This window comes from Psammomys obesus, unplaced genomic scaffold (assembly GCF_907164565.1).
Source record: "Psammomys obesus unplaced genomic scaffold, mPsaObe1.curated_primary_1811, whole genome shotgun sequence".
Lineage (NCBI taxonomy): Eukaryota > Metazoa > Chordata > Mammalia > Rodentia > Muridae > Psammomys > Psammomys obesus.
The window spans coordinates 2,396,512-2,411,475 of NW_026591598.1; the positions used below are offsets into that span (position 1 = coordinate 2,396,512).

General features: G+C 52.1%; 1 protein-coding gene across 1 annotated transcript; it reads left to right on the plus strand.

Moving 5' to 3' along the window:
- Positions 1-389: 389 nt before the first annotated feature.
- Positions 390-14,186, plus strand: Nt5c1a (5'-nucleotidase, cytosolic IA). Its single transcript, XM_055610996.1, has 6 exons — positions 390-515; positions 6,236-6,403; positions 6,770-6,899; positions 10,054-10,176; positions 11,876-12,060; positions 13,610-14,186. Exons 1-6 carry the CDS (start codon positions 390-392, stop codon positions 13,979-13,981), a joined length of 1,104 nt encoding a protein of 367 aa, XP_055466971.1. The 3' UTR covers positions 13,982-14,186.
- The last annotated feature ends 778 nt before the right edge of the window (positions 14,187-14,964 follow it).

The window sequence follows — 14,964 nt, forward strand, 5'->3', positions numbered from 1 at the left end:
TCACCGTATTAGCAGGGAAAGATCTTAGGCTTCCTCTGCTCTCGGTACCCTTGAACTCCATCCCCACAACCCTGAATCCGTAGCACCCCACGAGCCCGGCTCCAGCCGGCCTGCTCCAGAAAAGCAGGCGGCACCTGCCCCCCATTGGCTTCAGACACAGGTCGGCCGGGGAACCAGAGGTCAGCCTTGCCCTAAACACCGCGCGGCGGCTTGAACCTGCGGGTCCCGCACCCCCGGTGGGCGGGGCGGACTCACTCGCACTCCCTCCCGGCCCTGCCCGTCTGCTTCTCCCGCCCGGGACGCGCCTCCCTCCCGCAGCTCAGTCCCGCCAGCTCCCCGTCTCCGCAGCCGTCTGCTCCTGCCGGACCGGAGCCGCGCCGAGCCGAAGCATGGAACCCGGACAGCCCCGGGAGGCCCGCGAACCCGGGCCGGGGGCAGAGACCGCCGCGGCGCCGCGCTGGGAGGAAGCCAAGACTTTCTACGACAACCTCTCGCCCAAGAAGAAACCCAAATCGGTAAAAGTGGGGCTTGGGTTTGGGGGACACGGGAGGGGCCGCTTCCAGGAAAGGGTCTCAAGCCCTCTGAGAAGGGACTTGCGGAGCCCCTCCCCGAGGGGACACAGCTCCTCCGCTCCAGAATGTGCCCAGCGGTTGGCTCGGGCTCGAGTTTATTTTGGGAGCTGTGCTCTAGTGGCGGTGGTTTTTTTTCCTCCCCTATCCCGGGCTCAGGTTCCACGCCAGGGTCCCCCTCCCCCATGCTGTCATCAGGGGCCTGTCCCCCTCCCGATGCTGGCAGCCCAGCGCACGAACAGCACTTGTTGGCACGGCTGGTCAGCACCGGGGCAGCGGCGACCCGGGCTCAGTAACTGGACTCTAGAAACCCCGGATGCTCGCTGCGCTCTCAGGTGCAGCCAGCTGGGCTTCCCGACCGAAGCCTGGGCCCTTGGGCTCGAACTGCAGACCCAGGACCCTCTCCCTGCATCTTAGAGGAATGCTACCTGCTTCAGGCTCAGGGTTTCTCTTCCAGGCTCTGATCTCCCAAGGCCTTAGACATTGCTTCTGACGGGGGGGTGGGGGTGGGGGGCGTTAACAAACAGGAATTTCAGTGGTGGCATCAGTCCTTTGCAACTTCACGCACAGGCAAAAATTCCCTCTTCCTCCATCCGACCACTTCACCTTCACGATACCTTAGCCTTTGCTCACACCACCACTTTAGACCTGAGAGCTTGGGCAGTGGATTGACAATAGAAGCTGGCCCAGAGGCATTTCACAAGGACCCCCAGTCTGACCTTAAAGCATTCCCACTGCTTCACTCCAGTGACTTTACCCAGGAGGCCATCCCAACCATAGTCACCTCTAGGCCTTGGCTCATCCTGGTGACTGAAGATAATAAGCTGTGCCCTGCCTGTCTACAGGGCTAGAGAGGGGAAATGCCACTTGATGCTGTGGGAGCAACTGGAGAAGGGCTGACCGCCACAGAGAAGGCTTTGGGGAAGGCTTCAGTGGGTGGGGCCTCCTGGGAGACCTGGGGGGAGGGGATGGAGGGCGGGGTGGGGGGGAACGGGAAGGGAGTGGGGACAGCAAAGCAAAGAGCTGTCTTTGAAGGTGAGAACCTTGTTCAGAATCCATACTGAGTGGGAAATGCAGGATCTTTGGCGGGAGTGTTACAAGGACTCAGAGGGCTCCCGGCCCAGGGACAGCTCTGTCTCAGATCCTTGAGAAGGGGCCTGGACCTTATTTAGTGAGAGTGAGGCTTTGACGTTAGGTTCTGTGGAGCCCCATGTCTGAGGAAGTCTTCAGATCTGTGAATCCAATTTCATTCTTTAAAAAAAAAAGAACCTTTAAATATTTGAAAAATCAGCTCTTTCCATTTTCAGGTGTTTAGTGGTGCAAATCAGGACCTTCTCGGAACTGTGCAGAAGCGTAAAATTGACTGTATACTGAAGCTTGAGTCTGTGGTAGCATCCTAACTCCTCCTTTCAAATGCCTTGCTGTCCAAACTGTTTTCGTTGGCTAGCTTTGTCACAGATACAGTCATGTAGATGGGTAGATATCAGATCTGAATTGTAAAATAGACTTAAAGCAGTTACATAGTTGGCTTACTCATATTGGGGGTTGAGGGGTTCTTCCTAAGAATTCATTTGGCTAAAAAGGTCAACCTACCTTTAAAAATATGACAATCGTAATGGCACTGTTGCAGGATCCTTTTTTAATTCTTTAGCAGGGATTAACTTGGTTCCATTTTCATTTTACAAAGATCACACTGGGCTGTTTATCGGGTGGATTGGAAAGGGCGGGTCTGGCATAGGTCATGCCATGGAGATAGAAAAGCAAGACTGATGTCCTGGCCTGAGGCTTGGGGAAGAGATGAATGCTGGAAAACAGGAGAGAATCTTCAATGTTCAAAGACCATTTCCTTCCCAAGTATCAGAGAACCAGGCCATAATCAGCCATGGCTCCTTCATCAGCCCTTGAACCCTAGTCTGATTAGGTGACATTCCCAGCTCCTATCCTTCCTGTCCATAGCCCCTCTTCCCACAGGCTTGTAAGCCTCATGGGCCTGGTGGGGCTAGTTTTCATTCCCAAGAGCTTGAGTAGAATATTTGTCCTAGTGAAGACCATCAGAGGCCCTCACCTCTTGTGGTCAGAGGCCTTCACTCAGAGCTATCCTGTCCTCCTCTCTCCCAGCATCCCTCCTATGTCCTTCCAGAAATAACAGTTTCTTTGGCTACGCTCCTATCGTGAGTGCAATGGACAGATTGTTGGTCTAAGCGGGAGCTCCTCAGGCAGGCCAGTGGCACTGGGTTGCCCTCTGTTAATTCTCCTACTCTTACCCCCAAGCCACAACGATCAGCCTAAATCTCAAGAGAGCTGGCAAGACCACAGCTCCCTACAGCTCAGTACTCGCAAGATGAGCCTCCGGGTTGTTCTGACCCAGCTCCTAGCCTGGAACAGACTCTCTGATTCGGGTGTACATGTGAGTTGGATGTTAAGAAGCCTGGCCAGGCAGGAGAGGACCAGTCTACACGGACTCAGCTCCTCCTGGTTCTGGACAGATCCTGTCACCTGTTTTTCAGACCCACCTGGAAGCTGGACAACCTCCAGGGGCTTGCGCTCCTGAGGCACATCCCACATAGGTCGTATAAGAGTGATTGAGAAGGAGTCAGGGTCCTGTCCTGGGGACTGTCACTTTCCAGGGGAAGAGTGTCCCACCATGGAACAGCACAGGATGAGGACACAATGCTTCCCTTCATTTCTTCCAAATATAGGAAGAAAGGCTGAGATGTAAACAGGGAAGTTGTTGAAGTAACGAAAGGTGAAGTTCTCTGGGAGGATCCTATCAAGAGGGCTGTTATGTGGACAGAGGCCAAACCGGAGGCTAGGGACTTGAACTCTCATCTTGTTTTTGTGTGAATATTACCCTGACCCTCTCTGGCCCTATTTCCTCATCTGTGACAGGGAAGTAGACACTCCAGAGATCGAGGCAATCAAGGCATCCTTTCTTGCGATGGCTGGGAGTAGGATCTGAGGGATTCTGGGTAACTCACCTAAAGGAGACCCGAGACCCAGCAGTGTGGCAGGACCTGCGGGACGGAAAGCGAAGGAAAGGCTTTGGCAGGCTACATGGGCTGGAGCTGGATTCAGAGCCTGCGTGAAGTGGATGGAGGGAACTGGGTTCTCTGTCTTTGCTGGAATGACAGCTCTGGCCCTAAGGCTCCCAAGTGCTGATGCAGCTGAGAAATGCCCGGCCCAAGAACATACTGGCATACAGGTGGTCAGACACTGGCAAAAGCTTTGGGTTGAGATTCAGAGAAGGGACGCCTCTGCCATGTCGTCTTCCATTGGCCGCACTGGTCATTTACACCACCTTTTAAAAAAATTATTGTATGTGCATAGGTGTTTCACATGCATGCATATTTGTGTGAGGATGTTGGGTCCCCTGGAACTGGACTTCCAGGAGTTGTGAGCTGCCATGTGAGTGCTGGGAATTGAACCTGAGTCCTCTGAAAGAGCAGTCAATGCTCTCAACCACCGAGCCACTTCTCCAGCCCCCATTTACACCATCTTGGTTAAAAAGCTAAATACAAGCTGTGGTCAACTACATAACTTTGTGGAAATTTTTGGTTTTTCCATTCCCGTTTTGAGAGGCTCTGAGGCCTCTCTGGCCATTATCCACAGGAACCTGCTTAAATTCATTAAAATTAAGTGAATTTAGGGACCAGGGAGAGGGATCCGTCTGTATAGTGCCTGGCTCACAAACACAGGGAACCTGAGTTTGTATTTTCAGCATCTATGTAAAAGCCACATGTGATGGTGTACAGTGGGCTGAATAAATCATCCAGAAGATTACCATGAACAAGCTGGGGTTTTAGCTCCACTTATGAGTCTTGGTTTCAATTTGAGCCACTCTCTTCTCACCTGTAAGGTAGGGATCATGACTGTCACGGTCACAGAGAAGTGGTGTCCATGAGTTTCCCACACATCCATATTCTGATGCTCCCCAGAAATCAGTCAGGCTACAGCTGCTGTCCATGGTGGCAAGCTCGCTCCTCACCCCATCCTGTCCAAGTTAGGTCTCTTGGTCCATTGGGGTCCCTGTATCAAAGTGCCACAGACTGGGTGACTTAAACTTTAAACCATAGAAATTATTTCTTGCACTTTGGGAGGCTGGTTGTCCTAAATTAAGGAGCCAAAAGATGAGGGTCATCTTTCTCGTTTAAAGATGGCAGCCTCTCACTGCGTCTTCACGTGGTGGAATAGTCAAGGCAAATCCTGGTGTCTTTTTTTCTAAGAAAAGCCCTAACCACTTCAAAGGCTCCGCCTCAATACTACCACATTCAGGGTTATAGTTCAACAGGAGATTTGGGGGGGATGCGCTCAGATTTAGCATCTGGGAAGGGATGCCATTTGAAATCCAGCCCCTACCCTCTCCTTCTGGCCTCGTCTATACTCTCCCCTGCCCTGGCCTCTGTTCACTTTTGTGAAGGCTTCTGGTTTGTGCGCTTCCTTCAAGGTCTTCCTCAAAGGCCTCCTCTCCTCCAAAGATTTCCCCCGAAGCCCAGTCACTGAGACCTCGCTTCCACCTGTCACTCCTGCCCATCCCCTGCCTCTTAGTCCTGCTTGCTTAGTTCTTCTCCCCATCCCCTGCCGAGCTCTGATGGCAGAAGTCATGTCTTCCTACCAGAACCCTCCGTCAGGGTAAGGGAGAACTCGATAGAGGAACCAGCTGAAGTGGTGGAGCCCCAGAGCGAGAGCATGAGGTGTGGGAAATTGCACTGTAAGGGGCGGGGACGTCGTGTTCAGGAGTCAGAGGACAAGGGGAAGGTGTGCGAAGGTGCAAGAAAGGTGGGGAAGCAGAAGCTGGGAGTAGAAAAGGAAGTAGAGGTCAGTTGCAAAGGACTTCTTGGCCTGTAGGAAGGGCTGTGTCCCTGACTCTGCACCGCTGAGGAAGAGAGCTGTGACCACGGGTCTGCTTCGGACAGAGCCTCTGCCAATTTGGAGAGGGTGAGAGGCGACCGTGGCCTGGGCTGTGGAAGAGAAGAAAGAAGTGGGCTGGTTCCTAGCATGGGGGGTTTGGATGGTTCATTGATGGGGGAGTGAGTGGAGAAAGAGGGAAGAGTGAAGGTTTGCTTCCTGATTTAGGTGGTCTGACCGGAAAGTGGTGAGCCGGATGGTGGAGCTGAGCTCAAGATGAGGCAAGGGCAGAGGGGTTGGGTTTTGGGGTGAGGATGGGGTGTTCCACCTCAGGCACTGTAAGCTGGAGGGTCTCTTGGTCTGTTGGTTGACTGGGGCAGTTAGAGATGTGAGTCTGGAGCTCAGGACACAGATCCAGGCTGGAGATTAAAACAATTTTTTTTCTTATATAATTACTGTCTGGGCACTAATTTCTTCCTGAGGGCATGCCGCTCTTCCTTCATAATGGAAACCATTTGGGAGTCAGCTCAGCGTGGCCTGACTTTGGCTACCTACATACATGTACTCATTTCCCTCTGAGGTCCAGATGGCCAACACAATATCACGAGCTCCCCGAGGGCATGCCTCTCCATCCTGTCATGCTCCTACACTGGAAGTCAGTCTCCAGCAGGGTCCAGCCCAGCGTCTGCCTCTGCCCCAGGCTGCCTTTCTTAGGAGCAGGGCCGTGTCCTTCTCCACATCCCTGGGTCCAGGAGGAGCTTGCACAAGTGCATCTATCTGCCTCTGGGCAGTGACCGCCTGTCCTACCGTCCCTCCTACAGCCAAAGCCTCAGAATGCAGTCACCATCGCTGTGTCCTCTCGAGCGCTGTTCCGAATGGACGAGGAGCAGAGGATCTACACGGAGCAGGGCGTAGAGGAGTACGTCCGCTACCAGCTGGAGCACGAGAACGAGCCCTTCAGCCCCGGGCCTGCCTTCCCCTTTGTGAAGGTGAGGGGCCAATTCTGGAAGTAGCTCACACAGGTGCCTTTGTAAGAAGCTCTGCCTGGCAGAAGCAGCGCCATAACTAGAGGACTGAGCCTTTGTGGGAAGAGGCTACCCTCCCCTAGGACTGATGAAGCCCCAGGATGGTAACTAGCTTGAAAGCTATCCCCCTCTATCCACTTGTAATGAGCAGTGAACAAGCCAAGTGATGGTGGAAAATGGCTTTAGAAGGTGGCGGTGTGCACAGATCTCATTCCAAACCAAGCCAGGCCCTGGCCTCCCTCCCCTCTCCTTTCTCACTGGATCCCTGGCCACCAGCTCCACCTGTCAATCCCTGGAACTCTGAACTGGAGTTTGCACTCTCCCTTCCAGGCCCTGGAGGCTGTGAACAGGCGACTTCGGGAGCTGTACCCCGATAGTGAAGACATCTTTGACATTGTCCTCATGACCAACAACCACGCTCAAGTAGGAGTTCGTCTCATCAACAGTATCAATCATTATGGTAAGCATGAGGCTGGTGGCCATGGGATGTCCCTGCCACACACACTCCCTGTGGGAGGCCACGCCTCTGCAGGGTCACACTGGTCAGATGGTCCAGCTGTACTGCCATCCTAAACCCAGTGATGTGCTGCCAACCTGGTATTCCATTGTACTGTACTTTTAACCTGGTCTTTTCCAACAAATAAGGCTGGGGCTGCAGTCCAGCTGATGGAGCGCTCTCCTGGCAGGCAGAGAGCCCTGGGTTCACTCTCCAACACTGCACGAAAACTAGGTTAGTACATGCGTGTAATACCTACAGTTGGGAGATGGGACAGGAATTCCAAGTCTTCCTGTGCTACATAGTGAGTTCAAGGCCAGCCTGAGATACATGAGCTCCTGTTTCAAAACAAACAAACAAACAAACAAACAAACAAGGAGTTGGGGGTGTGGCTTAATTGGTAGAGAGCTTTTCCGCCATGCACGAAGCCCTGGTATTAAAAACCAAACAAGCCAGGTGGTGGTGCTGGCTCACGCCTTTAATCTCAGCACTGGGAGACAGAGGCAGGCTGATCGATGAGGTCAGCCTGGTCTACAAAGGGAGTTCCAGGACAGCCAGGGCTACAGAGAAAAACCAAACAACAACAAAACAAACAAAACAAAACAACACAGTGGCATACAAACCTGTAATCCCAGCCCTTGTGGAGTCAGTGAAGTAGAGACAGAAGGATCAGCAGTTCAAGCACATCTTCAGATACATGTGACCCTGCCTCAAAATAAATAAATAAATAAATAGATAGATAGATAGATAGATAGATAGATAGATAGATAGATAGATAGATAGAATAATACAAGATTGTAATGCTGTGTGTGGTGATGGGCATCACACCTGGGATGCCAGCACTCTGGAGGCGGAGGTAGGTGGACCTCTGAGTTGGAGGCAAGCTTGGTTGATAAAGTGAGTTCCAGGAGAACCAAGAGCCACACAAAAAGAAACCTTGTCTAGAAAAACAAACACCAACAAAAACCTGTAAAAACAAAAACGAAATGAATTTGAAATGCTACCAGTTCTAGGAGTAGAACTGATTTCCGGCCACCCGTGGTTGATCAACATAACTGGCTCATAAAATTCCTGAATATTTAATAACTAACTCTTAAAAACTGGCACAAGCCAGCTGCAGCCCACACTGGACAGGCCCGACTCCCTGTGTTTACTGCCTCACGGCCCCAGTTTTGCTACCTGTAGGAAACTAACCAAGCCTCACAAGGCTAATAAGAGAATGAGGGGCAGTTCATAGTGAAAGGGCACTTCTCCCTCTCTCTCTTAATGATTTATTTATTTTTATTATGTGCATTGGTATTTTACCTGCATGTATGTCTGAGTGAGAGTGTCAGATCCCCTGGAACTAGAGTTACAGACAGTCATGAGCTGCCAGGTGGATGCTGGGAATTGAACCTGAGTCCTCTAGAAGAGCAGACAGTGCTCTTAACCCCTGAGCCATCTCTCCAGCCCTGAAAGGACACTTCTCTTTTTGGACAAGCTCTTTTTGGTTGAAAGCTTCCAGTGAAAGGAGTACATTGCCAGAACCACCAGGAAGGAAGGAAAATTGGACCTAGAAAGGCCAACATTCAAGTCTTGGCGATCTCTCTTGGGCTTGTGTTTTCCCCGGGCCACAGGGCCCTTGTGACTCTTTATCAAGCTTTTTCCTTTGTTATCATCTGTGACTATAGTTCCAGGAAATCCGAACAGCTCCAGGCCATCTTCTGGCTTCCACAGGCACCACGTGTGCACACAGTGCGTAGACACACACGCAGGCAAAACACGCAAACGTAACGTTTTTTCAAAGGGGGAAAACAGGGGCTGGAGAGATGAATCAGTGGTTCAGAAGACTGGCTGGTCTTTCAGAGGACTTGGCTTGTAACTCCAGTTCCAGGGAGTCTGACACCCTCACACAAACATACAAGCAAGCAAATCACCAATGCACATAAAGTAAAAATAAATAAGTCATTTTTAAAAATAGGAGAAACCCCCAACACCAACCCACCTATATTGACAGCTTTACAAGATCTTATTTCAAGTAGCCAACAACCCAGTTAATGTGTTTATCTTATTTTAATTTACTTAATTTACTAATTTTGATACTGGATCTTATTTCGTAGTGCAGACTGACTTTGGACTTGAGAACCTCTTGTCCTAATTTTCCCAGGGTTGGACTTTCAGACACTGTGAACATGTGCCACTATTCGCTCCTGCCTCCTGAGTGCTGGGGATTCAGGTACTATACCTGGTTTCACCACCTCTGTGAAACAAAACAAAAAAGATTAAACTTGTGTGCGTGTGTAAGCCATACCATCTGTGTCAGGGCACCTTTGAAAGTCAGAAGACACATTGGATTCCTTGGAGTTTGAGTAACAGGGAGTTGTGAGCTGCCGTGTGGGTTACTGGGAACTGAACCCGGGTCCTCTGGAAGAGCAGCAAGAGCTCTTAACCACTGAACCATCCCTCCAGCTCCCATTCACTACTTTAAAGATGTATATATTTACCTTGGGTTCTGAGGGGAATGCAACCAGGGCCTATGTAGGCTAGGTGTGTGCTCAGCCACTGAGCTACACCCTTAGTCTCCAGCTGGCATTTTAAACACTGATTTCAAGTCACTTGAGTGTGAGAGGTGCTGAGCAACCAGAAGAGATAGCACTCCATTCTTGGGCAGGACCCTGGAGGACCCCTGTGGGGTCAGCTATTAACCTCTATTGTGGACTGTGAGGAGAACAGCTGTCCTGTATAAGAAACTTGGGTAGTGATGGTAAATCAGTGGGCTGAGGATAGCAGCCACTTGTCCTCCAGCAACCATTTCACAGCTTTTGCAGTTATGAGAGCGTTATCCAGGTTGGACTCTGATTGGCTCAGCTGGGCCTAGAGCCTACCCCTATCCAATCAGCAACCACCAGGCAGATAGAGTCTTCCAGTCCATCTTTTGAGGCTCCATGATTCCCTGACTAGGTGGGGATGCCATGAGCCAGGTGTCTTACTATTTCCTTGAAGAAGAGTGGAGAGGCTTGGAGCAGGGATGCTAGGCTGAAGCAGAGTCGCTCTGCTGCCTCACCACTCAGGCACAGAGAAACTGTTATGGGGAGTGAAGTTTGACCCTGGCCTCATATGGGCCTCTCTGCCTCCACAGACCTGTTCATTGAGCGATTCTGCATGACAGGAGGGAACAGCCCCATCTGCTACCTCAAAGCCTATCACACCAACCTCTACTTGTCGGCTGATGCAGAAAAAGTTCGAGAAGCCATTGATGAGGGTAAGTCAGGTTGAGAAGGGAGGATATGGGGATGCTTCCCCACGCATAAAGAGGTCCCAGTGGTGAGAAGCCTGGTCCCAAAGCTCTGAACAGGCTCGGGGGTTACCAAGGTAACTGCAAGGGGAACCGTGCATCTGTTCCCATGATCTGTCTTGTAAAGTAAAAACAAAGCCCTACCTGATGATCCTCTTCCCCTTCTCCTGCCATGTATATTCATCAGCATCACCTAGCCTTCTGTTTCCATGGGAACTTTCCTTCCAACCCCGAAAGCTACTGCTTTCTAAGATTCCTCTGGGCTGATGGGAGTTCTGAATCCCATGTGGCCAGAAAGCTTCTACCTATCCCTGTGCCAATGAGAAAGAGATCCAGATTTAGCCCAACCTGAGTGGTAGACTTTCAAAAATGGTCATCTCCACATCTGGGCTGTCCAGTGCCACGATGAGATTAGGGGACTCAGAAGTAAGTACTAATAATGAGTAGCCCATTCCATGTGCTCCGTTCAAGGGGCAGTTTCGGGTGACAGCCGTAGTCTCAGTCCTGCCAACAGGAGTGCACAGAGGAGGAAAGAGCCCATTTGCCTGGAAGTGTACTCAGGCTGAACACTCAGGGCTCCTCCGTCAACTGCCCTCTTTTCCCTTCCCTGTTGTCCCTTTGTTTGTGAGGGTTTCTTTAACCAGGACCCAGAGAGTGTTTCTCTAGACACATCACACCCTTGGGTTGAGGTCTGGGGACTAGCGAACATGTAGGTGTGCCTCTGCGCATTTGGACTTTGACCTTTGGTCTAGGGACACAGTGGTTGGGTGGATGTCCTGATCAGGGTAGGGGGTCTTTGGGTCATCTTGGCATTAGGTTGACAGAGCTGAGAAGGTACATGTGTAGGGTGATCCTCGGGACCTGGTCCTGCTCTGGGTGTCCTCAGGCTAGTGAAGCTACTGTAAGACCCGTACTGCTAGCTCTGGGCAAGGTCGGAGTGGCCTTTGGAGAGATGAAGACTCCACATTCAACCCGGAGCCCTGGTTGGGGGTGGGCGGGGCAACCTTACATCCCAGGGGAACTCTGGTTTCGGACCTCCATATACATTATCACATGTAGCTCATGCTGCCTCCCGTGACCAAGCACATTATCTCACAGCCTGAACTGCAGTGGCTTCAGTGTGCCCGCGTGCTCGGTGGCTGTAGACAGGCTGTGCACCCACCCATCCCTGCTGCAGCCTGAGAGAAGCTATGTAACTTGGAATCACCTGTAAGGGAGTGACCGCGCCTTAAGGGGCGCTTCCCTACCTGGGGCGGCCACGTAGGGTGAGGAACTCCAAACAGAGCAGTGACCCAGGAGGCCTGTGCTTCCAGCCAAGGCTGTTGTTTAGATGATTCACACCAGCGTGATCTGCAGTGTTAAAGGATTTGGATTGCTTCATGCTGGCTGATAAAGAGCTCTTCAGGGACCTGCCCAGCACGCCTCCAGAGATGATATCGATGAGGTAGCCTTTAGACATGATGGGGAGCTCACAGTGCTGCCTCAAAGCTCTAGCTGCTGCCTGTGATCCATGGACTATCAGTGTTTAAATGTGTTCGAGATGGGTCCTTGGTAGGCTTGCCTTTGGTTCTGGTAGAACCAGTCCCAGAAGCTGCTGGAATAAGAACAGCATGAGATGCCATCTCTTGTGCCTGCACACAGACAACATTCACCTCTCTCTGACCAGGGATTGCAGCCGCCACCATCTTCAGCCCCAGCAGGGACGTGGTTGTGTCCCAGAGCCAGCTCCGCGTGGCCTTCGATGGGGACGCCGTACTCTTCTCCGATGAGTCAGAGCGCATCGTCAAGGCCCATGGGCTGGACAGATTCTTCGAGCATGAGAAGGCCCATGAGAACAAACCTTTGGCACAGGTGCTCCGCATTCCCAGAACCCCTGAGTAATCCCTCATTCCCCAGAACCCGTCCTGTCCTGAACTCCTGAGTAAGCCCACATTCCCACCAGACCCTCTTACCAAGACTCAAGCCTCCTCTCTCTCTCTCATTTCTCAAGTTAAGAGTTTGTCTGTATAGCCCTGGCTGTCCTGGAACTTGCTTTGCAGACCAAGCTGGCCTTGAACCCAGAGATCTGCTTGTTCTAAACCTCAGCTCTCTCACTTACCCCTGACTCCTTTCACTGAGAATCCACCCCTTCACTGGGTCCCACCTCCTCACTCAAGTGCCATTCCCCAAGTCTTGGTGCCTCCAGCATCTCTCAAAGCATCTCTCAGGAAGCTCTCTGAAGCCTCCCCTGCCATCCTGCTCTGTTTCTCCAAACCCCTTTCTAAGGCCTCCATCACCTCTCAGAGGACCCCACCCCCCCACCCCTATTCTGAGTCTTCAACCCTCTCTGAAGTTACTACCCCTCCCCCAAAATCTGACACACACACACACACACACACACACACACTCACTCACTCACACACACACCCTCTGAATCCACCATCCTATCCCTGGAACCCTCAGCTCCTCTCTTGAGAGTTCTTTCTGAGTAAGTGCCTGTCCCTCTGGAAGCCCCTGTTTTCTTTCACTGGGAGAGAAGAGCTCCCTGCTTCGCCAGTGTGCTGTGGGTTCCCTTGGGCCAGCTCTCCATGCCTTGAAATAGTGGCTCAGGAAACCTGCTCCTGTATTTCTCAATGGCTCTCTCTGAGAACAGAACAAGTCTTGGAGCTTGGTGGAAATTCCCTGTGGGTGGAGCAATGGGATTCTCCAGCCCTACTGGCAACTTCAGTTGGAGCTTTTACAGAAACCTAGATGCCCAAGGCAGGACACTCTTCCCAGTAAGTGGTTCATAGAGACCCAGAGGAACACCGCTTACTCCAGGTGACGCAGCTAGGTAAATCCCCAAGATTTGCAGCCCACTCTCCTTGCTTCCAATCACCTTGAAGATGAGCTGCATTCTACATTGTCGAGTTCTTTGTTCACATACCCTTGGTAGCCTGACTGATGTGGGCACTTCCCTGACCTCAGAGAGCTTGGGCCCAACACCATGAACCACCTATGTGTCTGTCCACAGGCAGGCTCATATGCAGTGGCTACACACTGGCCCATCTGGCTCAGATGTTCACAGACAGACAAAAGAGTCTGTTCTGATTGGCAGGTGCCCATTGCTAGCTAGTTTTAACTCCTTCTTTGCTGATGGGCACAGATGAGCACACTTACAGAGCTGCAGGATAGATCGTGGCAGGAGACATGAATGGATATTCGTAGCAACTGTTGCTCTGGTTATGATTATTCTGACGGGGCCCCAACCACATTAAGACAGACTCCAGACTATAGGTACCACACAGGAGCCTGAGCAGGCAGAGCAAAACTACCAAAGGATTTAGGGATTTCCCGCCCCGACAGTCAATCACTGGTGCTTTAGGATGAAAGGGAAAATGTTTAGGAGAGGTGAGCTAATAGTACCCCCTTTTCTCTGCAGGGCCCCCTAAAGGGCTTTCTGGAAGCACTGGGTAGACTGCAGAAGAAATTCTACTCCAAAGGCCTGCGGCTGGAGTGCCCAATTCGCACTTATTTGGTGACAGCGCGCAGTGCGGCCAGTTCTGGGGCCCGGGCCCTCAAGACCCTGCGCAGCTGGGGCCTGGAGACGGATGAGGCCTTATTCCTAGCAGGGGCACCAAAGGGCCCCCTTCTTGAGAAGATCCGCCCGCACATCTTCTTCGATGACCAGATGTTCCATGTGGCTGGGGCTCAGGAGATGGGCACAGTGGCTGCCCATGTGCCTTACGGTGTGGCCCAGACTCCTCGGCGGGCTGCCGCTGCAAAGCAGGCCCTGGGCCCACACAGTAGCTGAGCCGCCCTGTTCCGGGCTCCCTGTCACACTTCCGGGCCTCGTCTGGGGAGGCCGGAAGTGGGTCCATTCTGGCTCCTCACCGTCCACCTTCCTGCATGTTACTCTCATCCCTCTGAGCCAGGTACTCTTAGAAAGTTAGGAAGGCAGGGCTGGCATTCTCACAATCGCTCCTGGACAAACACTGCCATGATCCTGGCTGAGAAAGCATGGCTCTGCAGGGCAGTGTGGCCTTCGGGGAGAGATTGGGGGGGGGGGGGGGCGGGGGGGGGGGGGGGGGGGGGGGGGGAACTAAGAGCAGTACAGGGCTTGAGAGGAAAACCATCTCATGTAGTAGTACAAAGAACGCTAGATGAAGAAGAGGAGATTTGACATGTAAAGAAGACCTGGCACGGACCGCACAACTCAAGTCCCTCTTTTTCACAAGCCTTGGTTTAAACCCCGCCCCCCATCTTTTAGATGGTTTTCAAAGCTCTTCTTTAGCCAAAGAAGCTTGCTTTTCTAAGATTATGCACTACATTGACCATTCTGGGCCGGGCTGCTAGCACCTGTGGCACCCATGTAGATTACGCTAAGTGAATGAATTAACAAAAATGATGGCCCTTTCTCTGGCCTGAGCCAGGACACCGGCTAGGTTCCAGCTTTTCACCCCTCAGCCCTGGGGGCCGCCAAGTGGGAAATAAGCACAGGGCTGCACAGCAGCTCTAGCCCTAGCTTCCCGTGTTTGGGAACCGCTGTACAAGGCGACCTGTTGATCCCGTGATTTGCTACCTGAGCCATGAACAGTCAGCTAGCTGCTACCAGGAAGGTTTGAGGGAAGAGGTGAGGGAGTTATGCAGCTCCCGCGCAAACTCCCCTCTAGCCAACAGGGGCACCTCAGGCTCCCCTGGGAGAGGGCTTTAGTAGCTGGCTTACCAATGCTGGGTTTCCTTTGCCTTCAGCTTTTAGACAAAGCTCTGCCTGCCAACCCCCTCACCTCAGCCCTG